Below are 24,312 nucleotides of genomic sequence, written 5' to 3'. Positions count from 1 at the left end.
ACATGACATCCTCCACCCCTGAACGTTTCCGCCGTTCGTGGTTTTGGGGTGTGACACGTGTGTGGTTAACCGGCACATCGATTAGGTGATAAATATTAAGGGTACCAAGTATATCTGCATGGTTATTCACACCTTGTTTGTGATCCTCGGCATCCCAGTCACAAACTTGAGAGGGCACAATCGAGATTCAAACATGCCATTGAAAGTTCAATGTATCTCAAAAGATCTAGGAGTTTCAAATCCAATTAAAACTTAATTATATTTCGTTTTTCATGGTGGAAATTGGTAAATCGTCATTTACCTACCTTCAACTATTTTATAACTTGGATTACGGCATCCCTCTTCCAGTTATAAGTAGGTTGTTGGGCCCTAGCCTTAATATTTCATATTGAGTGTTATATTAAGGACTTTAAATCAACCAACTTGAATTTCTCCCTTATAGATGTCTCCTTCAGACTACTATAGTCTTCCCAAATCATTAGGAACAAGATTCCTAATGAAGATGATATCCCAAATGGCAACCAAGGTGAAAGATCAATCCTTTTGTTGTGCATTGGTTGGACTGGAAATCATACTTCACTTCCTCCACCTCCTCCATTAAATCTCCCTATCCCACACGTTTCAAGACTTGATAAGTTCTAAGTCACTTAATCCCTATTGGCAAGCAAAGTTTATATGTGTTTACATCTTAGAGGTTAAATCACATATTGACAAGTCGGGAGAGTCGGATGTCGAAGTCTCGAGGTAGCTGGCTGTTGACTTGGTTCTTCAGTCACTCCCTGATGACAGATCACGACATAAAACTTAATGATCTTACCTATTTGCTTAATGATGTTGAATCAGCAATGATTTGGAGAATTGGTAAAGCAAAATAGATTATAAGATCTACTTCCCAAACCTATTTGGACATTGACAATGGTGACATTGGAAGTCCATAAAACTTTCTCTTCCCAATTGAAAGGGATCGGCCATAGTCAAGTCGTTTGACCTAATGGTAAGGAGAAAGTCTAAGTTTGTGATAGTCCTGTATACCATTTCCAAAGAGTCCATATATTTCTTTTGCCAATAAAAGGGACATTGGTTGCGAAGCTGCCCAATTTACCTGAAATTTCATAAGGAAGGTAAAGTCAAAAGGTTTGACTTTGCTTCGGGTAAACTCCATTATCTAACTCTATTAAGTCCCTTTTTAAGATTCTTAATACATGATGTAATGTAATTACATTTTGATGTTTTGGAAGAATCAAAGGAAGCTTATAGTATGATTATGCTGATTCTGATCGCGAAGATGGATTTCGATCGCATGGTCCGATGATCAGAATTTTGAGCTGCTGCATAAGAGTTATGATATATATTTCTTAGGAATAGACAACAAAATGATTTTCATATGTATTTGCATTGTAAGGATATTGTTTTCCCCAAGTTTTTAAAATAAAAAAATTTGTTTTATTTATTTTAAGTATCCTTACAATGGCATTTGTGAAAAATTTTTGTTTATATGTTTCCATTGATAAGCAATATTGGTAAATGGATTTGATTCTTTCATTTGTGGTAGTGTCATAATTTACCAAATAAGGAAAGATTCTCATCACCCAAGTTTCAATTGGATAGAAACTTGGAATAATGCAAGTTGTATTATGTGATGAATGAGAATTTTCATCTTTGGGAAATTAAGACTGAGACCTTGTTCACATGTATGTTTGAGTCAAGTGAAGGACTAAAGGATAGGGTACACTTGGTTGTGTGCTGGTCAGGTCCACCACAAAGGTTGATAAGATTATTCGCTATGATTTACTAAAGTTTAGTAAATATGGTTATGCTTACAAGTTTAAATGTAATTCTGAAACATTAGAAATGTTTCAATGTATGGAAGAACGGATAAGAAGAATCAAATAAGGCAAAAAGATAAAAGTTTCTCCGATCTAAAGAGATGGGAGAGTACTTGAGGATCTTGTTTTATGACTATCCTAGTGATTATGAAACCATATCACAATTGATTCTCTAAGGACACCTTGGTGCATTTGTTTGACTAAGGAGAGGAATCATGAATTGTTGAAATGGTTAAATCAAAAGATAAATCATACTTCGTTCCAAATCAAATCTTAGAGTCATACTCCAAGATTGAGCCTTGAGTGACATAATCTTAAGAAAGGTTTAAAACACTTGTCAAATGTAGAGTAAAATGTTTTCTTACTCTGGTACATTTGAAATTGGTAAGTTGTGATGTTTTGGATAAAATAAAGACCAACTAAGGCCAATTGTGTGAAGTGTTTGTCTTGATAAGAATCCACACTAACTCCTGAATATTTGTTTTGTCAAGGAATGGTTCTTGACAAGAGAGTCTTATATGTCAAGAGGATAGTAGGAGTCTAAAAGATCCTGAAATAATTTCAAGAACTAATCAAGAGTATTGCTAATCACTAGCCCATGACCTTCAGTCCATATGTGTTTAGATTTGCCACTGACCTTGTCTTGTGATTATGGTTATGAAAAATTCACATGGATAGGAACACTTACACCACATAAAATCTAAGTGTCATAAGGTTTCTCTCCGATTCATGAAAATAACGGTGAGGAAACTCCTTCACTAAGTAGATTTTAAGTAGATAGCAATTGTGATATTTGCATTCTTAAAGTCATTAGTGGAGCGCGTGTGGTTAACCGGCGCACTAGCATGGACTTGTGAGAATGGCAAAAGGTCTAAAACATTATGATTACGGCCTCCCTCTTCATAATTGTTTAGACAAACATGTGAGCTATCTAAGGAAAGGTGTATGATTTTGATAAAGTCTTATCAAAGCATCTCGTATCAGAAATCTAAACTTTGGTAAGAAAGTCAATAAAGTATTGTTTTTTTCCTAGAAGTCCAGCTGATTCTGAGTACATGTCAAAGCTAGTGGGAGCATAAGTGTTATGCTAGTAAGAGAATAATCATCATGCTAGTGGGAGCATGATGATTATGTTGCAAGTTAGCAATGTTAATTATAGAAAACAAAAGTTTCAATTCACTTTGAAAAGTTGTTTTCCTATAATTAAGGGAGATGATTTTATACTTCGTTCCAATTCTACAAGCTTAGATTGAGATTTTAATCAACTTTAGTCAAGGATATATATGAATGTTATGTTGGAATGGTTCAACATAAGGAAATTCTACATATGTTGCATTCTCAAAATTCGATTATGATTACGGCATACCTCTTCATAGTTCGAATTGTGAGAACATGGCAAATAATCAAATTGGAAGCTTATTGGTCCATTAGGCCCAATAAGAAAATCCTAGTCCAAAATGGACTTAAACCGGGATTTTTAGGGTTTCCAACCTTTTGTTGACTATTTGAATGTTTGTATAGAGTGTTTGATGGAATTTTGTTGTCATTGAATAAACACCATACATGTTTTCAAGTTTTAGCTACAATGTCATTCTTTGTTAAGTGTTTACAACGTATCAGAATTCTTAGTTGTGACAACAACCTGATCAATTGAAAACCAAAATCTGAAATACAAATGCAAATCAAATCCTAAATTCCAATTGAATACCAAAATTAATCGATTTCTGAAAATGCAAAAGAAAATCGATCGATTTCTCAAACCTACAATAACTGAAAAGGGATAACATAAGAACTGATTGTAGATAGATCTGGTCTATCGCTATTCCAAAACACTTGTTACCATTGTGATCTTTCGTCGAACCCATGTATCAACACCGTTCATCAACGGGATTCTTGTTGGCAAGTGATCATTCAGATGTTTGTGGAGTTCTCGAAGAGGGAGAGAAGGATATAAGGGTCACCGACGAGGTAAGATCGCCACTGAAGGTATGGTCACATACGTTGGAGGATTTTGATGACTCTTAATAAGGGTACAGTAGTCTTTTTAGGTCGATTAGGGACCAAGGATGCAACAAAAATAAGTTATAGGGATTGTCCGAGTTAAAAAAATGAGTTGTGGACCGAACGCACAAATGACTACAAACCACAAGGACCATTCGCGTAACTTACTCTAAAAATAAATTCATCCGTTTCTTTTGATTAACCCGCTGCATAATCCATTAAACCTCCCAAGAAAGTAGAAACCCACGATAAACTGCTGTGTGGGTCTTCTGGTAGTAGCAGAAATCGAAGAACTCTCCGAGTAATGAAGCAACTATTTTTGGTATTTCATCTTTAACGAACGAGAAATCTGTTAATTGTAACGATTTGTTCGAATCCCTTTACTTAAAGATTCAAACATATGCAAACGTTTCGAGTTGGCGATAAGAAGAATTCATTGTTGCAGAAACTCTGGAGCAGATTTAGGGGAAACCACAACTACTAGCAATGAACTCCTTAATTGCAAGGACTAATGGTCGTATCATCGGGATTTCATCGTATGGAGTCACAACATTAACATCGAGAAGAATAGTAATTGATCGTTCTCCAGTAAAAATCGCAATAAATTATGAGCATGTTTTGACGACGCTTTGTGCTCGGTGTTACTGTTCTCTTAAAACAACCGGTGTTAGTAAATCCAAGTCGAAGAAATCAGATTCTAAAACGGCGGCGATAATGGAGGAAGAGAAGAATGCTTTCTTTGTTGTCCGGAAAGGGGATCTTATCGGTGTGTACAAGAACTTAATTGATTGTCAAGCTCAAGTTGGAACTTCTGTATGCTCCTTCTTCATCTCATTTTCCTGGAATTATCAATTCATGGATTTGGGATTCTAATTAGGCGATAATGTATCGTTTACTTCTCTGTTTTTTTGAATAGATATGTGATCCTCCTGTCAGTGTGTATAAAGGCTACACCATGCCCAAGGAATCTGAACAATATTTACTCTCTTGTGGGCTTAAGAATGCTCTTTATTCCATCAGAGCCATGGATTTGACAGAAGGGCTATTTGGAAGCCTTGTGCCATGCCCATTTCAGGTAAACATAAACCATGACTTCAAATGTAATCACTTTGATCAGAAATAGTACTTCAACATCTTCTTCTTCTCTGCAGCATCCACATGTTTCCATAGCCGAATCCAAAAGAATTTTTCATGAAGCTTTAGGGTCCCAAACTGCAGTAAGTTTTAGTTTCTATCCTTTTCTTTATATCAAACTGAAAAGAAATCAAAGTGCTTTTGCTACTTAGATGATGGTTTCACTGTTATCAATTGACAGGGTGCTTGTATTCTTGAGTTTGATGGTGCGTGTAAAGGAAATCCAGGACAATCAGGAGCAGGAGCTGTGTTAAGAACTGTTGATGGAAGTTTGGTAAGTTTTTAGGGCTTGTTTTGTTGTTATGATTTCATCAACTGATATACCTCTGATTGTAGCTTTGTAGATTGCGTGAAGGTTTGGGTATAACAACTAATAATGTTGCTGAATATCGAGCTATGATTTTAGGGTTAAGATATGCTCTTAGCAAAGGATTCACAAGTATATATGTTGTAGGCGACTCTAAACTCGTTTGCATGCAGGTATTCACCATATCTTATTTGATCTCTCTCTTTTGTGCAAAAGACATGAATACCCTCAAAAGAAAAACTTGTTTTGGTGCAGATTCAAGGGCTATGGAGGGTGAGAAATGAAAATATTATGAAATGGTATGAAGAAGCAAAAAGACTAAAAGATGAATTTCACTTTTTTGAGATCAATCATGTATTAAGGGTAATGATCATTTGAGTTCATTAATTATAAAAATAAGCATCTTGTTCTTCATTTTTATGGTTGTTAATCTTTGAAAATTTTCATCTTTTGTGCATTTTTAAAGAACTTCAACTCGGATGCTGATGCTCAAGCAAACTTAGCTGTTGTTCTTGAAGGTTAGATTTCATTTCTCTTTATAGGTATAATTTGTAAAAAAAAAAGGTAAATATGTTGCTATTATGTGTAAATAAATAAAAGTATGTTGCTATAGTTGGTCAGGTTCAGGAGGAGGAGGTTGATGAATAGTTCAGTTAACACACAGGGCGAATGAAAAGTCAAAATCAAAGTCAAAGTCAACAATCAATCGAGTCTTCCAAGATTGGCTTCAACAAGGTGTTAATGAGCACAATATATGCCATTTTTGTCCATATTTATGGAGGTTGTAAATGATTTTTGGTCATGCTTGTGGTTTTAGAGCGATATGAAGAACTATAAAATGATATTCTTTTGTATTCTTAATGATTGATAATTGTGTGATGCGGTTTTTGATGATATATATATAGTCAACAATGTGTATAATATGTGTTCGATTGTATGATTTGGATCATGTTATTCTTTTATATGTTAAAGATCTTAGGGGTTGCTTTTTTTTTTTTCATTCCATTATATCTTGTATTGGTAAGTGGCTAATAGGGGATAAATTGTTGTATACATAATGTCTTATTTCTTTTATAGAACGAATAAACCATCTCGATGTTGATAAATTGACCATTTTACCCTTGCATTTCAAAAAGCAAATTTCATAATATTCATCAAGTTAAAAGTGAGATGGGTTCCGAGGAAAAAAAAGGGCAAATAAGTAAAATGTTAGTGACTTGATACATTAAACCAAGTTATTTGGCTTAATCCGTTAAGTGATATTGTCGGGATTAAGTGAAAGAAAATAATATATAGTTGTTTACTTTAGGTGCTTAATCCATTAAGCCCATTAAGTGAAAAAAATAGCTACAATCTTGTTGATGGAAATAAGAAAATTATGATTAATCACAAAAATATCCTTATTTGTTTATTTTATCAACTAAATGATTAATATACTTCATCAATAATGTATTATAAAGAACTTCTCACCATGTATAATTGTTCTTCCATCTTTTTTTTTTGAAGAACTTCGCTTGTAACGGTTTATTGTTTCATATGGATGGTAAGTATGATTATAAAAACAAACCCTAATTTGAGCATCTTGATTAGTCTGAGTTGAATTTAAAGGTGAAGCTGGGATTAAGAAAGTAATAATATAATTTTTTTGTGATAATATGTATTATGTAATGTAATAATAAGGTTTTATTTTTGCTCTTTTTAATATGCAAGAAATAAAAATATACTTTTGTTTATCTGTTTATTATAACATCTCATTCTCATTTCTTTATGTTACAGAATTGTATTTTCATTTTTTTGCTTATTAAGGCATTAGACTTTGAAATAATTATCCTTTTTTTTTCATTCTTTTCTTATTAAAATTGCAGTCTAAAAAATCTACCAATTGTAGCCATGGTTCTAGAAAGCTCGTCATGGCTCCAAGGTTTGTATCTAACACCACACTTTTAGTAAAGTTATCGTAAGTCACACACACACACACACACACACACACACACACACACACACACATATATATATATATATATATATATATATATATATATATATATATATATATATATATATATATATATATTGAGAACAATTATATAATTGAGAACGCTAGAACAAATATGTGCTAAATATATATATTTTTTTTACCGCAAATCCCTCCTACGTGCTGGCGCGACAGAGGAACGTAATATTCATGTGAATATTAACCATGACCACTGGGCCACATATTTATTTTTGCCACAAAACCCTCCAGCATATCGGCACAACGAATGAATGTAATATTCATATATGAATAAGTTTATATATGAATATATAATGTATATTCACACATGAATAAGTATATACATATCCGCATAGCATTTCTGGACGTGGTGGAAGAGTCCATAGAATGCTATGCCTTGATAGCAAAGCCAACTAGCAGAGCCGAGGATCGGTGGGATGTCGTAGCTTTAAGAGATAAGGGCTGAGGCAATCAGAAAGGCTTTTTTTATTATTCATATATGAATATTATCTGTTTCTAGTCCCGGTACGCTAGAGCACTTAAGCTGCAGATTTACAATATGCGGGAATATACTTACCTTTATATTCACATATGAATATTACGTTCCTCTGTCGCGCCGGTATGTTGGAGGGTTTTGTGGCAAACAGAAATGTGTGGCCCAATGGTGGTTGCATTAGTTGCGGTGGTTGTGGTTTATATTCATATGTGAATATTAAGTTCCTCCACAATTGTAGATGAGTTCCCATATTTGTTCTCGCATTCTTGATTTCATAATTATTCTCATTTGAACCTTCTCCTCTCTCTCTCTCTCTCTCTCTCTCTCTCTATATATATATATATATATATATATATATATATATATATATATATATATATATATAATAGTTTAAACTAAATTACAATCCTTTAAATTTGAGATATCAAAGCCGAAATATTTCAGCTTTTCAACAATAAATTTAAACTTTTGTATTCTGTGAAATTTTTTAAACAAATATATCTCATTCGTTTTACGTCGAATTGATATGTGGTTCTTTCCAACGTGTAATTTAGAGTTTGTAGATAATTTTAGACTGTAATTTTGTTATTTTTGGTGTTATATTCAATTAATTACAATCCTACAAAGCTGGGATATCAAAACTGAAATATTTTAGCAAGAAATTTTAACTTTGTATTATGTGAAATTCTTTACAGAAACATATTTCATTCGTTTTAAGTCGGATTGACATGTAGTTTTTTCTAACGTGTGATTTAGAGTTTGTAGATGATTTTAGACTATAATTTTGTTGTTTTGGTGTTATATTCAATGGGTGATAATCGTTCAAAGTTAGGATATCAAAGCTGAAATATTTTAGTTTTTCAGCTATTATTTTATGTTTACGTAGAGATCGCACAAGCTTAAACATGTTATATTTAAATAACAATGATATAGAGAAGATGACAATGGAAGATTGGATTATGGCGTTTGCTATTTGGATTAATTTTAAAGTTTAAACTATGATTTTTGATGTTACGGTAATTACTCTTGTATGTTTGTGTTAAGATTGTTAACTTTTGTTGGTGAACTTGATTTAGATGTTAGTTACTTTTACGCTGATTAGTTTTATTTGGAATATGATAAAGTCGTTAACTTATTTGATTCAAAGTTTAAATAAATGATATAAATAATCAAAGTTTGACCGGTCCAACAAATATAAGAAACGTAAACATATTCATTTTTACTAGTTGTACCGCATCAAACCTAAAAACATATTCATTTTAATGAGTTGTAATGTATCAAACCCAATAACATATTTGTTTTAATGAGTTGTACCATATCGAAAAAAGGCGTTTTAACGAGTTGTATGGTCCAACAGGTCTAAGAACCGGAAAACACGGACATGGACACGAACCCGATAAATCTCATTCGGTCTGGTCCACGGTTCACAATATTCTCCAAAACCGGTTTGGTCCAAAAGCTGATTCGGTCCGGTCCAAATGTTCATCCCTACACTACACTAATTGGTCAAACTTTTCTTCAAGAGGATGCATTAGTACAATATAATAAATTTCGCGTACTGAAGATTTTAGCTCATTGACCAGCAATGATTGAAAAGAAAATGTCCAAAGTTTCCAAAAAAAGGAGAAATGCTAATGCAAAATTTTGATATTCCAACAACGAGTTTGTAAGACGAAACAAAAATTATAATTTTCAGGTTGTACTTACCTTAAGTTGTTGTTCATGATATTCCCATTCTTGTTGTTTATGAGAAGTCCCATGACGACGAAATATGGACGTGATGATAAATTCATGTAACTACAGATGGAAAATTAAATCGATTTAGATAGTCAGATGATTTGTTGTAAAATTACATACATAGACTCAAAGCAATTCCAGAACCAAATGGAACTGATAACATGAGATGCATATTTGATTGAACGAACGATGATTCAATTTGTACGAAAGAGGGGCATGATAGTGAAATTGTTAATAAATTCATTGAAATTAAACCTAATTTCAGAAACTCAAAACCAAGAATATTACAATAGGATACTTGAATCTACTTCCAAAAAGTAAGCTTAATTTAATTGTATTATAAGATTAAACAATTAAACAATAATATTGATCTCTTCGTTCATTTTTTTTCTTAATCAGAGCACTCAAAGATCAGTGAAGAACCTTATACTGTATATAACTACATATATGGATCATGAGATCTATTATAACACATACATTATAGAATTTTTTGAAACCCTCGATTTTAACCTGTCTGCTGCCAAATGTATTTCTATCAATCTCCAACTACTTACCGATTACCACCCTCAACCATGGTTATGGCTCCATCAAAGCTCTGGTTACTATCGGAACCTTTAAGGTATGGAGACTATATGGTTTCAAATGTTTAGAATCAATCAAAGCCCACAACGGCGCCGTTGATGTTCTCACCACTAACAAAGGAATGGTTTTCTCCGTTTCTGCAGATGAAAAGCGCAAGACATGAGAGAGACTTGAACCAGAAGGTGCACATTTGTTCATAACGAGGTTGAGGTTGATTAATGGAGTATCATTCGTCAGGATGAAGGCTGATTAAGAGGGTGTTTGGCTTAGCTTTTTAAATGACTTTTGACTTTATCTTTTAGAAAAAGTCACAAAAGATGTTTGGCAAAGGGAAAAGGACTTTTGTAAATGACTTTTCCCATAGAGTAATTTGAGTCTTTTTGAAAAGTCACGATTACCTGACTTTTCCCAACTTTTCACCAGCTAAAAATATTAAATTACCAATATACCCCTCATCTAACCTAAACATGTCCTTTTTTGTCATTTTACATGTAAAAATTAAACCAAACACTTTAATTTTTAACTTTTTTCCTTCAAAAGCTAATCCAAACACATTTTAAAAAATAACTTTTTTAAAAAATTCTTTTACAAAAAGTCATTTTACAAAAAGAACTTTTGCCCCACAAAAATTAAGCCAAACACCCCCTAAGAGGGTTGATAGTGGTAGATGGTGATGATCTCAAACTCATCCCCTTTGACTAGTTTCATCTACATGTAGCATATGATAAAGGAACAAACGGTCAAAATCAAAATATAATTTGACTTTTAAAATTAATTGGCATATGAAACTCGCTACTCGGTGCTTTTGTAGTTTTTATTGAAAAATGGATCATTTTCTTAAAGCCCAAAAAGCCCAAAACGTACTTTTCAGTTAGCCCAATAATTACTTTCAATAGGCCCAAATAGCTAACAGCCATGACAAGTTGAGCCTTGCCTCAATTCTTGTAGCCGTCATATATTTGTCGTATAAAAGCGGTGCCCTAAAATCTTACTAGTTTTGTAGGGTTTTTGCGCCCTCTATCTCCTCCTCTTCCTTCTTGACAATCGCCTGCTTCGTTAACTCCTCTGTTTCCGGCTGTTGGATTCGTCGTGTTTAACGGATATTTTTGGTATAGTACTCTTACAAACTTCTTTCATTTTGTTGAAATATCTGTTTGTTCGTTTGATTTATGGTTGTTAATCTCGATATATGTTCATTTGTTTCTGGATATACCTACATGTATGTATGTAAATTCATGCCTGTTTCTGAAGTCGAATTGATTTTTGTATCTTAGCTCAGCTGGTGATATTGTGCTCGTCTCCTGTGTTATATCTTATTGTAGTTAGCAATAAAAAGACAACATTTTGTCATGATATGAAATTTTGTTAAGAATCATTTTATTGCTGTTAAAATTATCGCTATCAACAGTTGAACACAACTAGCTACGCCTTTTAATCAGCAGCATAAGAGTTCAACACAACTAGCTAAAATTATCGCCATCAACTATTAATGAAATGAATTTGAAAAACGCTGTAATGTAACTTGATTTAACAATTCCACTAATTTTGATCTTCTGTTGAAACACCATTTGAAGTAGTAAACACATTTGGATTTGGATTCGCTATGATGTTTTAAGATTTCTGATATCTTCATTTGCTTTGTTTTCTGTTATTACGTTACTAGATTTACTAGGGCAAATTTTTAGATTTTGCTAACAACTTACTTACAAGATGAATTCTCAAACACCTAAGCTTCTTGTATCAATTAAAACCACTCAAAACTCAAAACAGTTCATAGCAATAGATAAACATTCACCAGATTTCTGATATAACGACTTGTGTTGCTGCAGTTTCTGCTTAAATATCCAAACATGGTGCAATACAATTTCAAGAAAATCACAAGGGTACCCACTGGAAAAGACTTTGTAGACATAGTCCTCAGTAGAACCCAAAGACAAACCCCAACAGTTGTCCACAAAGGCTATGCAATCAACCGAATCAGAGGTTTTTACATGAGAAAAGTGAAGTTCACACAAACAAACTTTCACGAAAAGCTCTCCACCATTGTAGACGAGTTCCCAAGACTTGATGACATCCATCCTTTCTATGGAGACCTTCTTCATGTCCTTTACAACAAAGATCATTACAAACTCGCCCTTGGTCAAATCAACACAGCAAGAAACCTCATTGGGAAAATAGCAAAAGATTATGTCAAGTTATTGAAATATGGTGACTCACTTTACAGATGCAAAGCCTTAAAAGTTGCAGCCCTTGGTAGAATGTGCACAGTGACAAAAAGAATTGGGCCAAGTTTGGCTTATCTTGAACAGATCAGACAACACATGGCTAGGCTTCCTTCTATTGACCCAAACACTAGAACTATTTTGATTTGTGGGTATCCAAATGTTGGAAAAAGTTCTTTCATCAACAAGATTACAAGAGCAGATGTCGATGTACAACCTTATGCTTTCACTACAAAGTCTCTGTTTGTTGGACATACTGATTATAAGTATTTAAGGTATCAAGTGATTGATACTCCAGGGATTCTAGATAGACCTTTTGAGGATAGAAATATCATAGAAATGGTTAGTATAACAGCTTTAGCACATCTCAGAGCTGCTGTTTTGTTCTTTCTTGATATCTCTGGTTCTTGTGGATACACTATTGCACAACAAGCTGCTCTTTTTCATTCCATTAAGTCGCTCTTCATGAACAAGCCTTTGATAATTGTCTGTAACAAAACGGATTTGCAATCTTTGGAAGGGATTTCGGAAGATGATAAGAAGTTAGTTGAAGAGATGAAGTCGGAAGCAATGAAGACTTTGGTTGTAGATGGTCAACAAGTGTTGTTGACCATGAGTACTTTGACTGAAGAAGGGGTAATCGCGGTAAAAAACGCAGCTTGTGAGAGGTTGTTGGACCAGAGAGTTGAAGTCAAAATGAAGTCAAAGAAGATAAACGAGTGTTTGAATCGGTTTCATGTTGCAATGCCAAAGCCACGTGATCAGAAGGAAAGACCTGTTTGTATACCTGAAGCTGTTGTTGAAGCTAAAGCCATGGAAGCTGAAAAGGTGAAGAGGAAGTTGGAAAGGGAGAATGAAAATGAAAATGGTGGAGCGGGTGTTTACTCTGCAAGTTTGAAGAAACATTATCTTTTAGCTGATGATGAATGGAAGGAAGATAACATACCTGAAATACTCGATGGGCATAACGTGTATGATTTTATCGATCAGGATATTTTACAGAGGCTTGAGGAATTGGAGAAAGAAGAAGGGCTTCTTCAAGAACAAGGAGATGGAGAAGATGAAGAAATGGAAGGTGAGGATTTGACTCCAGAACAACAGAAAGAGCTGAATGAAATCAGAAAAAAGAAAAGTATATTAATCCGTGAACATAGAATCAAGAAAAGCACAGCTGAAAGCAGACCAATTGTTCCAAGGAAATTCGATAAAGACAAAAGATTTACATCAGAAAGAATGGGGAGACAGCTGTCATCATTAGGGCTTGATCCATCAAAAGCAATGAAAAGGGTGAGAAGCGAGTCAAGAGGTAGAAAGAGGGAGAGGTCAAATAATCATGGTGATGGAATGGATGTGGATGATGGTGAAGGATCGAATAAGAAGATGAAGATTAGGTCAGAGTCAAAGTCAAGGTCAATGTCGAGGTCAAGGTCAATGTCAAGGCCACCTGTGCATGAATTGGTTCCAGGTGAAGGGTATAAGGATTCAGCTCAGAAGGTGAAGGCGTTTAAAATGGGAAAGAGTTCGGTTCACAAGAGGAATAAGGCTGCTAAAAAGGGTGAGGGCGATAGAGTCATTCCGACATTGAAGCCTAAACATTTGTACTCTGGAAAAAGATCAAATGGGAAGACTACTAGACGTTAAGGTAAACTTTTATTTTATGTTTTTTTTGTGTTATTATTTGTATCATTTTGTTTAAATTGTGTTTTGTGTTTTTGTAGGATCTCTATTGTTATGTGAAGGCACTACACACAGTAATGGTGTTTTTGAAACGGATCTTGTTACGTTTTTTTTTCTTTTTGAAGTTAAATGATTTTGGTTGTGGGTTCTGAATATTTTTATTTTTTTGTTAAGACTTTTGTTGACAGCTATAATATTTGGATCTGAGTTTTACTGGTTTAAGGTTCCATTTTTGGTGATTTTGCTGTGTACTTTTTTTTTTTTTTTTTTTTTATTTTTTTTTTTATATATATAGAGGACATGGACTCGACTAAATTCGTATTTTATTTCATCGGTTCATCCTATTGTCTCAAATGTGGTCACTTTAATTAATATATTAGTTTATAAAACCAAAAGAATATATAGAATGAAATTATTTTTCACGATTCGGAGGCGTCTACTCAACATGATAAGACTTCCAAAGAAATTTCCAAACTTAAACCTGGACAAATGAAACGTAAACAGAGATAGTCAGTCGGAGCTGCAATGTTTCAGGAGTTTATGGCCTAACAAAATGCTAAAAAAACGTACTATTGAATTATTAGAGTAGGATACAACTATTGTTGATCAAAGGCATGTCAACTAAATTTCTTGTTTAAATGTCATCTATGATTCATTATTGATAGGATTATTTATTTATTTATTTAATTTGAGTATGTCTTTCATTGGATGTTTTTCTTAACTACATATTGGCACAATTCTATTTTAAAATTTATTGCTACGTATTGTTCTATTTTCAAAATTTAATGATATATATTTTATGTTTATAATAATCATCTCGAATAGGTACATGTGCTTAAATGGAAATTGAAAAGAAAAAGAGAGAAATTTTACTGTTTCAGATTGTTACTAGATTAAGTGTTCTAGCTTCTACATACTTTTGCAAATATATATACAAGGAACCTTGTATGACATCTCCCCAAACTGGAGAGTCTTGGATGAATGAAATTTTAAATGGTCATCCTATTCTTTGTGTCGATGCATTTAGGATGCACTCAAATGTGTTCCTACAACTAGCTAAAGAACTTGAGTTGTTGAAAAGTACAGATTGGAGTCGAGTGATAAAATGTCAGTTGTTGAAAAGTTAGGGATATTTTATACACTCTTGTGTTAGGTGTATCCAATCGAGACATTGGTGAGAGATTTCAGCTATCGTATGATTCAATTAGTAGAGCATTTTATGAAGTTCTGGAGGCAATAACTTCTAAAGACAAAAGCTTCATGGGTCTAGCATGCGATGTCATACGACCGAAAGATCCAACCTTTCGATTCATACCATCACACATCAAGAATGATAAAAGATACATGTCGTATTTTAAGGTATTATATTTATATATTTCTTTTGACTTTTTAATACAATACTACAATATTATTACTAATTTGGAATTGCATTAGATGTATTGATGGTACACACATAGTGGTACACATCCCTGAAACTCAACAGTTGCGTTGTATTGGTAGAAACATTTAACTTAATAACAACTTGTGATTTTGATATGTGTTTTACCTTTGCATCTGTTGGATGGGAGGGATCTGCACATGACACACGTGTGTTCGTTCATGCTATTAACATGCCATCAATGAACTTCTCCAAACCACTTGAAGGTAAATTATCAAAATTAACTTTATTATTTTCCTATTGTTATATAAATGATGTTACAATTTCTTATTTTTAATCATTTTATTAGGTAAATATTATTTGGTTGATAAAGGTTATCCAGATAGAAATAGTTATACAGTTCCATATTCCAAGACAAGATACCATCACTCTCAATCTGAAAATGATCCTCCAACTAATATGCAAGAAGCTTTCAATAGTTCTCATTCATCATTGTGAAGTTGTATTGAACGATCATTCAGAATCTTGAAGAATAGATGGAAGATACTCAATGGAATGCCTAAATTTAGTGTGCAAACTCAGAACAACATTATTATGGCCACATTTTCTTAGCATAACTATATTCGTTGTAACTCAGAGGAAGATATGTTTTTTAATTTTGTTTCACAACATCCTAATTGCGTACCAATTGACGAACTTCATGATGTCCGTGGTAGGGATACAAATAATGAAGACTTTTAATAATATGAAGCGTGTACGTAAAGATATTGCTAATTTAATATGGAATGCTCGACGTCAATGATTTTATTATTACTATATTTTTTATGTTTCCGTATGACTTGATTTTGTAACAATACATAGTTATCGGAAATTTCCTAGTTTTGAAAAAGAACAATTTAGATAATCAATTTTTTATTATTATGTTTCTATTTTATATTTTTTACAAGATGTCATTTTATGTAATTTTACGTGTTTTAAAAGCTTCCAGCTACTTTTGTCGAACACTAATATAACAAATAAAAGCAACAACTATCAGCTAACCGTCACCAGCTACCAACTACCAGTTACTAGCTACCCGCAATCAACTACCAACTAGTATTGCCGAACACGCACTATATATAGAGTTGCTTGCATTCCAATGCATGTTAACATGCAAGTGAACAGTAGAAACTTTGTGTCACTTTTTTAACTTTGACCCATAGATGTTTAAAATCTTTTCGAGTAAGTATAAAATTGTCAAATAGTCAATCAAATGCGCATTTGCTCTTGTTATGCGTGTGTCAAACTCAAACGCCTATAAAAGGACTTTTTTGTTGTCCAGTTTCACATACCAAATACTTTCTTACGTTCTTACGGGGATGAATATTACTACAAAGTTATCCAAGACACCAAGAATATTTTAAAAGGATAGAAATCAATAATTTTGCCATTTCATTGGGAAGAAAATGTTTAATCTACCGTAATAAATAAAAAGTCCATTTTATTCTGAGTTTTGGGATATTTACAAATATGACTTTGAAATTTGGAAATATATAGAAACAACCGGATTTTTTTGGTTTGACTTAAGTGACCATTATGTCCGGAGCTTTATGTTGCATTGCAATTACCTTTTCTGAAAGTAAAATATATTTCATATTAAAATTTTGGATATTCGTAATCTGAAATTTCAAGAACAATTAAGAGACTAAGAGGGTGTAGGAATTCATTTTGAACTTCAAAAAAAAAAAACTTTTATACAAAATGACTTATGGACTTATGGTTGTAGAAAATGAAGTTTTTTAAATAGTATTTAGATTAGTTTTTATGGTGGGAATAGTCAATAAGTCAATAAGTTATTTTTTAAACAGTGTTTACATTAAGAGGGTGTTTGGCAAAAAAACTTATTGATTATTAGCTTATAAGTTAATAAATAAGTGTAAGGTAACTTATGAAAAAATGACTTATTAAAGATTCCCTACCGAAATAAGTTATTTTCATCCAAACATTTTTTTAACTTATAGTGGTGTGGAACGTAATAAGTTTTTTTTAAAAAGCTTAGCCAAACACTACCTAACTTATACGTATTTTAAAGGGTATTTTAGCATTTACAAGCAAAAAAGTTACAAGAAATTTTAAAAACTTGGAAATTCTAACTTATTGAAATTTCCTTTTTAAAGGCTCGATGAAAAGTTGTTTTCATATTGTCAAACATTTTTTTTAACTTACTAACTTTTCAAAGAAAATAATAAGTTAATAGGTTGTTTTTAAATGATATCCCAAACGATCAACAAATATGAAATTTTGATAAAATGCATGGTTTTTTACCGTGATTTTAACAAAATAAAATAAAATAAAGAAACATCGCAAGTTGAATGTAGATACGACACGAAAGCATATAAATGACATTTGGCTGAAAAATCAGTAATAGTTAAGAGGGTTTTTGAAAAATGTTTAGTGCAAATGAAAAGAAATACACATTCTATATCACTGAAATCTGAAATGTTTATTTTGGAAATAAATCAAAGTAAGTTGCTAATAATAAACAGATGAATGGAAGTTTGTTGTAGCTTTTCCTGGATTAAAGGTTAGGGCTTTATGCAAATTATCTGTTGCCCATTTGCATTTATACTCCTAACTTCCACCATTTGTGCGAGTTTTGATATTTTGTCTTCTCTCATTGCAAGCTTTGAGATCTTGAACTTCTGTAAATAAATGCACAATGTAAAACAGTTAGAACATTCTGGAAGCAAATAGCAATCAATGAATTGTTGTTACAGATGATATAAGGAGCATTACCTTTCTGGCAAACCTTCCAATTCCTATTAGAATTAACAAGACAATCCTGAAAAGAATTGTATACACCAAATTTCAGATTCCAGAGTTTGTTTTGGGGTTAATGAAGAATTTCAGAGCTATATATATATATATATATATATATATATATATATATATATATATATATATATTTTACCTGTAATAATATATATAGAGAAGAGCATTGCTGGAGCTGCTTCACGTTCTCATCATCCTCATCTGCATCGTCCTTGTGAATGATCGGTTGTGGATCCATTTTTAATTCGATCAACAAATGAAGAGAAATACTGAATTCAAATTCTGAAAATTTTGTAAATTAGGTTAGGTTTTGAGACCAGGATGATGAATCTGAATTATTTCTGATGAGAATGCGAAAATGGTGAAAGAAGAAAAAAATGGTGGAGATATAATCGGAAGATAGTGTGAAAGAGAAGTGAAAAAGCATACAAAGTTCTTTTCCGTCAATTCGTCGGTGTCGCCGCCGGCTGAATGGAAGAGGGAATATCTTGGCGTCTCCACCTTCGAGCGGAGGGGAGATGAGGGGTTTTACAAACAGAGATAATCTTATTAGGTTTGACCAATAACCTTTATTTATTTATTTTATATTATTTTAAGTAATTTTTAAGGTTTTTATCGTAGAAACCCAACAACATTTAATATTTAGTTTTAAAATGCCATTTTTTTTGTCTTAGAAAATACTTGTCATCCTTTTAATTATTCACATTTGAAACAAATTAGCCGGTAGAAAATACAAAGAAACGCTTTAATTTTTTTTCACTTGACTTGTCTATGTTATTAGAAGACAAAGGAAGAGTATGAATTAGGGTTTTTAACCATCATAACAATTGTTGAGATTACACAACTGCTATCCAAGGTATTTAACTCTTGAGAAAATGACAAAAATAGCCATTTACACTAATTGCATTACAAAAATAGCCAAAAAAAACCGAAATTACAAAAATGGCCACCCATTTCGTAGATGAGAAGATCCCATCTGCGAAATGGGCTTCTCATCTGCGAAAATACAAGTACCTAAAACACAGTTGTTATTCATAAATAAAAGTAAAATATTCTTTCTAAACTGTTTCCCATATGCATGTTATATTTTTCTAACGATGTTATTATGGTTAATCTTATGTATATATCAACAATGGGGCAACTATTGTGAAATTCGACAGAATCAAAATAGTTCAACATAAATGTAATGGAGTTTTAACTTCTAACTCAATTGATAATTATTTCCAAATATGTTTATCCTAATTTTCTCAATAATTACATGTTCTTGGTTATGTGTTCTCTATAAGATGAAACATGTCTTTGTCATATAATAATCAAGTGAATATTAAATTATTAATGATTCATATGCACTTTCATGAAGTTACGTGACTATGAAGGAACTAAACAATTTGTTGGTTTAATTACGTACTCTGGGATGAAAGTTAACTAAAGATATAGTTTTCGTTCTTGAGGCACAACATAATAAAAAAAAAAACAACAGACATCATACATATTAATTAACAGAATCAGAATATAAGATCAAATTTAGAGTTACCGTTTTCGAGTGGGTTGAAGAATAAGCGAATGAAGCAATGCCGGCTGAATAAGCGTTGTCGAACGGCTGAAGAAGCAGCGCCGTAGGTTGTGGGTCGTGCGTGGTTTGGAGTTTCCAAACGTGGGATTTTCCTCTCGTAACGTAATTAAATACCTAGAAAATTAAATGGAAGTATTATTTATATTCGTCCATAAACTCCTTTTTCGTGCATGGATTAAAAGTATCATGGAATAAATCAGGATTCATAATTCATAGTCCCGGCCCAAAGGCTTTATTATTTTTAAATTTTTATTTAAAACATCCTAATTTTTCCAAGTCCAAATAGCGGTGATAAGTGATCCTATTTGGCTATTCCATAACATTGTCGTATGTTAATTAATTAGGTGTGAGACGCGTGTATTACACGGGTTTATAAAAAAGTTTAATATAAAATTAGAAGAATTACATATTTTTTAAAGTAATAATTTTACATAAATACAAAGAATATAATAAATAAAGTAAGTAATAAAGGTTGTAGAACATTTATTATGAAATTTAATAGAATGATCTACTTTACATATATAAATCTCATTAAAATGTGGATTTTAAATTTAAGAAAAATGAACAATTTAAAAAAATGACAAGTTGAAAAGAAATAATTTAAAAATTCTTATAAAATGACATGTGTCAAATTTAATGAAAATATGATATTTGACAAAATTGATTTTCATTTATTAGATCTGGTACATAATGACCTTTAGGTGCCTAACATAAAATAGCATTTTAAATAAAGTTCTTAAGAATAAAATATTTACTTGCTATGTTACCTTTTACATAACCAGAATAAATAGTTTATTATCCATTTACCATATTAATCCTTCTTATTAAAGATGAACATGGGTCGGTTTGGGTTGGTTTTTTGCTAAAACCAAACCAAACCGTAGAAAATCGGTTTTTCGGGTTTTAAACCAATATAGGTTTGGTTTTTGCATGGTTCGGTTTTCCGGGTTGGGTTTACGGGTTTTTGGTTTTAAACCATGGGTTTATGAGTTCTTGTTTTTTTTCTAGTTTTTTGGTTCACACCCAGTGAAAGTACATTACGATAAATAATATTGTATCTACTTTAAATATATTAAAATAAATAGTACGGATTCTAGTATTTTAAAAGCATAAAAGTGTTCAAAAGATCAAAGTTTAACACCACTAACAGTTTGTTAAAAATAAACATAAAGTAATAAAAAGGATAAAGTCTAAAGTCTAAAACTAAAGTTTAAAATATAATAAATAATATATATGTGGTTCGGTTCGGTTTTTATGGGCGGTTTTTTACATCAAAACCGAACCAACCGTTGTTTTTCGTTTTTTGTAAAATTCAAACCTAAACCGTCGGTTATTGCTTTGGTTTTGTTTTTTCGGTTTCGATTATGTCGTTTTTTTTTGGTTTTCGGTTTTCGGTCTGGTTTTTGCTCATCCATACTTCTTATAAAAGTCGCTTCGTAACAATATTTCATCCATTTTGGAGATTAAGCTGTAGTATATAGGAGGTGTTTCTAATTGCTTAGTAAATGTGCTTATCAGCTTATTCCTATATAACACAGGTAATAAGTATATAGTAGTGTTTAAGCTACCAAAAAAAAAAAAAAGATTATTCCGGTATGGTATCTATATGAGTTGGTTTTTTTAACTTATTAGAAACTCCTTATTAAAAAAATAAAAACTAAATTACAATTTTATCCTTTAAAGAAACAATAATATATAAGGTGTCATTTTTGGTCATTTTACGTTACCTTTTGAAATGCAACCTAATAATTTTTTTTTCTACAAAAAGCATAAACTATTTTGAATAAACAATTCCAAACACCCCATAATATAAATTATTCAACCATGTAAATTATAATTGAGATAATTCAATTTTATAATCGGTATTGTATTCGATCAAAATCATCTAAAATGACTATTATATATATAATAAAATAAAACTTATTTTAACATGCTATGATCATAAATAAGCTCAAAATTCGCATGGTATACAACTTCCTTGACATGAGGTAAATCACATAACATGATGGTTTAAATGGAAGAGATAATAATAAAAAAAAAACATTATTGATTTTTATAAACATATCCTGAAATAAAGTTGAAAAAGTTAGGATCAGTAGGTATTTTTTTTTTTTTTTTTTTTTTTTTTAAGATATGATTTTTAAAGTTAGGATCGTGCTTTCAATTATGTAGGATGAAATATCTTTTTGTATACAGATTCAGTTATTTATAATGACTAAAATTCAAAACCTTTTAAGTTCAAAAGTCATGCATATAAGTTTTTACTTTAAAATTATTTAGTTATCAACTCAAATTTATCGATTTGTTTTATCATAAGCCTTTTTAGATGATTTTCAATAATCTCTATCTCTAATAAAAAAAGACTCTTAAACCAGCCACATGTCCTCTTTTAAACACAATCTCATGCCACGTGTCATATTCTCCTATGCCCTTGACTCTATTTCCTGCTTTTTTCTTCATCCAAAAACATTGCTGAAAATCAATTTTTAAATCGGAAACTATTCTGATTTCAATAAATTAGCAATATTCTAGGCAATAAATCAGCAAACGTAATCTTTTCAAAAAATTTAAACTGATGACCCAATTACTCCCCTTCTTATATGCTTCGGTAATTTGTGATTTGAACATTCGTCTGCACTCGGTTTCTAGCAGCCTACATGCTTTTAACTTTTGCATCGATTTTAATATTTATCCTTCTATGAGATTTGAAGATTCATACCATCAGGTAAATATTTTTGTGTTGTTGTATTGTGTGTGTGTGGTACTTTAAATGTGGACGCCTTACCCCATTGGAAGATACTACCTTTTTTTTCTTTTCTAAATCTCTAAAAAAAATCATGCAGTGAGTTTGCAGGTCCTCCTTAGTTGAATATCATCGATGTTACTAGGTGCTTATTCCTAAATTTCATCCATATTTTTTTGCTTCCTTAATCTGGAAAAAATTATTTATTATTTATTCGTTAAGTTTAATTTGAATCACATTTCAATAAATAAAGTTGATTCACAGTACTTTAATATAACTATTAGCTTGAATGGTTTATAAATGGTAATAGGCAACCGATAATAAGGAGATGAGAGTTAATATTCGTTAGAGTGCATACAAGGTGTTTGATGGAATGCCATAGTAAAATTTTATTGCAAGAGTTGAACAATTGTACATTCCATTCAACGTTTTATGAAAATTAATTAATTATTCATCTCATGAATCCAAATTTAAAAAATATATTTTTGTCTTTATTTGGTTCTTAAGATTTTAGGACAACAATCCATCAAGCAAGCATGGTTGATGATAAACATTATTGTTTTCCTTTCTATAATGATTAGAATCAAATTTGAAGGTGCCTGATGAAGTTTTTGATTTACTATAATCATCTTTAATCATAAATGGCTTGAAGATGGAATGGAAATCTTCTGTGTTATATGTAATATATATTTTCTCTCTTATCATATTTTACAGTATATTATTTCTAATTTTATCTTCCATTGTATTGGTAGAAGATTTTGAAGGCGTGTGGAAAGGGGTGAAGTGAGTATATTGTCAAACAACAAAAGATTAAAGGATATTGTTCAAAAGTCCATGACACTAAACGTTTTGGTAATCTTGTCTAATGACTCGATGATAAAATGAATTATGTATAGAAGACATGAATCTAACAATAAATTAACTTCGGTCCTAAGTTCCACAACTCTTAACTTTTCTTTGATTTGGGGATGATAATATGACTGTTTTGCCCTTATGAACTTGAAAAATGTTTAGCATGAAAATAATACCCAATTTGATTCGTTGTAGAGTCAAGGTTATATTCTTTTAAGAGAAATTTCTTGCTAGAAATATGATTTTGCAAAATAAAAACCCCAAAATAAATTTGAGATAAATGGATCAAAGACATTTGATGTTCAAAATAGTAATTTTGCAATTTTAAGGTGAACTACCAAGTTGATCACATGCAATATCTATAATCCCTAATTACAACCATAATTCTTTTTTTACATAAAAAGAAATAATTTTGGAACCGCAAAAGAAAATCCAAATCATATATAATCTCTGATTTTATTCATTTATTTTATAATTTTAACTTTTTTTTTTTCCTTTTTAACCATTGTATTTTGATTCTTCTCAGGTATCCGATTTGCGTTCTCTTTAATATACTATGTTGGTTAGGGGTAAAATTATCAAAATTGACATCAACACTCTAAAGGGATAAGCAATAAAGCCCTTTGTTCTTCTTCTAACATTTTCCTCTTTCTCTTTTAATTAAGACTCATTTTTCCTCTCTTTTGAGATGATATTGAAGAAAGGAAACTTTTTCATTTTTTATTCTTTTCAGATGATGTTGGAAGTTGTTTAAAATTGTTGAGAATTTGTATTGAAAGACGTTAGTTTATATTATATTATTTAAATTGTGTTTAAAAAATGATATTGGTTTCAAGTTATACAATTACAAGTTATGCTTTTGTAAGCACCTTCCGTCTAATAATCAATAGAAAAATAACATTTCTACACCTACATTTTCATTTTTGATTCACTTAGAAGGGATAAATGAATATTTACACAATCATGTTTCACATTTTTAT

General features: G+C 31.7%; 3 protein-coding genes and 1 long non-coding RNA gene across 5 annotated transcripts; 3 read left to right on the top strand and 1 right to left on the bottom strand.

Annotated features, from left to right (window-relative positions):
- The first annotated feature begins 4,032 nt into the window (after positions 1-4,032).
- LOC111911091 (uncharacterized) lies at positions 4,033-6,268 on the top strand. Its single transcript, XM_023906874.3, has 9 exons — positions 4,033-4,149; positions 4,273-4,640; positions 4,744-4,902; positions 4,979-5,044; positions 5,143-5,235; positions 5,298-5,441; positions 5,524-5,631; positions 5,735-5,786; positions 5,882-6,268. Exons 2-9 carry the CDS (start codon positions 4,314-4,316, stop codon positions 5,914-5,916), a joined length of 984 nt encoding a protein of 327 aa, XP_023762642.1. The 5' UTR covers positions 4,033-4,149; positions 4,273-4,313; the 3' UTR covers positions 5,917-6,268.
- A 4,757-nt stretch (positions 6,269-11,025) lies between these two features.
- On the top strand, positions 11,026-14,214 carry LOC111911090 (nucleolar GTP-binding protein 1). The gene is made up of 3 exons (XM_023906873.3): positions 11,026-11,185; positions 11,906-13,940; positions 14,017-14,214. Exon 2 carries the CDS (start codon positions 11,927-11,929, stop codon positions 13,937-13,939), a length of 2,013 nt encoding a protein of 670 aa, XP_023762641.1. The 5' UTR covers positions 11,026-11,185; positions 11,906-11,926; the 3' UTR covers position 13,940; positions 14,017-14,214.
- Positions 14,215-17,707: 3,493 nt separating this feature from the next.
- On the bottom strand, positions 17,708-18,743 carry LOC111911083 (uncharacterized). Its single transcript, XM_052766166.1, has 4 exons — positions 18,594-18,743; positions 18,304-18,446; positions 18,129-18,174; positions 17,708-18,034 (listed from the first exon to the last, which is right to left on the bottom strand). Exons 2-4 carry the CDS (start codon positions 18,400-18,402, stop codon positions 17,964-17,966), a joined length of 216 nt encoding a protein of 71 aa, XP_052622126.1. The 5' UTR covers positions 18,403-18,446; positions 18,594-18,743; the 3' UTR covers positions 17,708-17,963.
- A 3,134-nt stretch (positions 18,744-21,877) lies between these two features.
- On the top strand, positions 21,878-24,145 carry LOC111911082 (uncharacterized). 2 transcript variants are annotated; one of them, XR_002856766.3, is made up of 4 exons: positions 21,878-22,462; positions 22,581-22,625; positions 23,236-23,332; positions 23,859-24,145. It is a non-coding gene; the product is annotated as an uncharacterized LOC111911082 (long non-coding RNA). The 2 variants fall into 2 exon arrangements; XR_006185820.2 differs by lacking the exon at positions 22,581-22,625.
- Positions 24,146-24,312: the final 167 nt, after the last annotated feature.

Source organism: Lactuca sativa, chromosome 8, assembly GCF_002870075.4.
Source record: "Lactuca sativa cultivar Salinas chromosome 8, Lsat_Salinas_v11, whole genome shotgun sequence".
Lineage (NCBI taxonomy): Eukaryota > Viridiplantae > Streptophyta > Magnoliopsida > Asterales > Asteraceae > Lactuca > Lactuca sativa.
This window is presented reverse-complemented; position numbering and strand designations above follow the sequence as displayed.

Excerpts from the sequence above, each read along its gene's own strand:
- LOC111911091 (XM_023906874.3), top strand. The coding sequence starts at position 4,314 with ATGAACTCCTTAATTGCAAGGACTAATGGTCGTATCATCGGGATTTCA. Across the intron at positions 5,632-5,734 it reads AGATCAATCATGTATTAAGG|AACTTCAACTCGGATGCTGA; the intron begins GTAATGATCATT and ends GCATTTTTAAAG. Across the intron at positions 5,787-5,881 it reads CTTAGCTGTTGTTCTTGAAG|TTGGTCAGGTTCAGGAGGAG; the intron begins GTTAGATTTCAT and ends ATGTTGCTATAG.
- LOC111911090 (XM_023906873.3), top strand. The coding sequence starts at position 11,927 with ATGGTGCAATACAATTTCAAGAAAATCACAAGGGTACCCACTGGAAAA.
- LOC111911083 (XM_052766166.1), bottom strand. The coding sequence starts at position 18,402 with ATGGATCCACAACCGATCATTCACAAGGACGATGCAGATGAGGATGAT. Across the intron at positions 18,175-18,303 it reads CTCTATATATATTATTACAG|GATTGTCTTGTTAATTCTAA; the intron begins GTAAAATATATA and ends AATTCTTTTCAG. Across the intron at positions 18,035-18,128 it reads TTGGAAGGTTTGCCAGAAAG|AAGTTCAAGATCTCAAAGCT; the intron begins GTAATGCTCCTT and ends ATTTATTTACAG.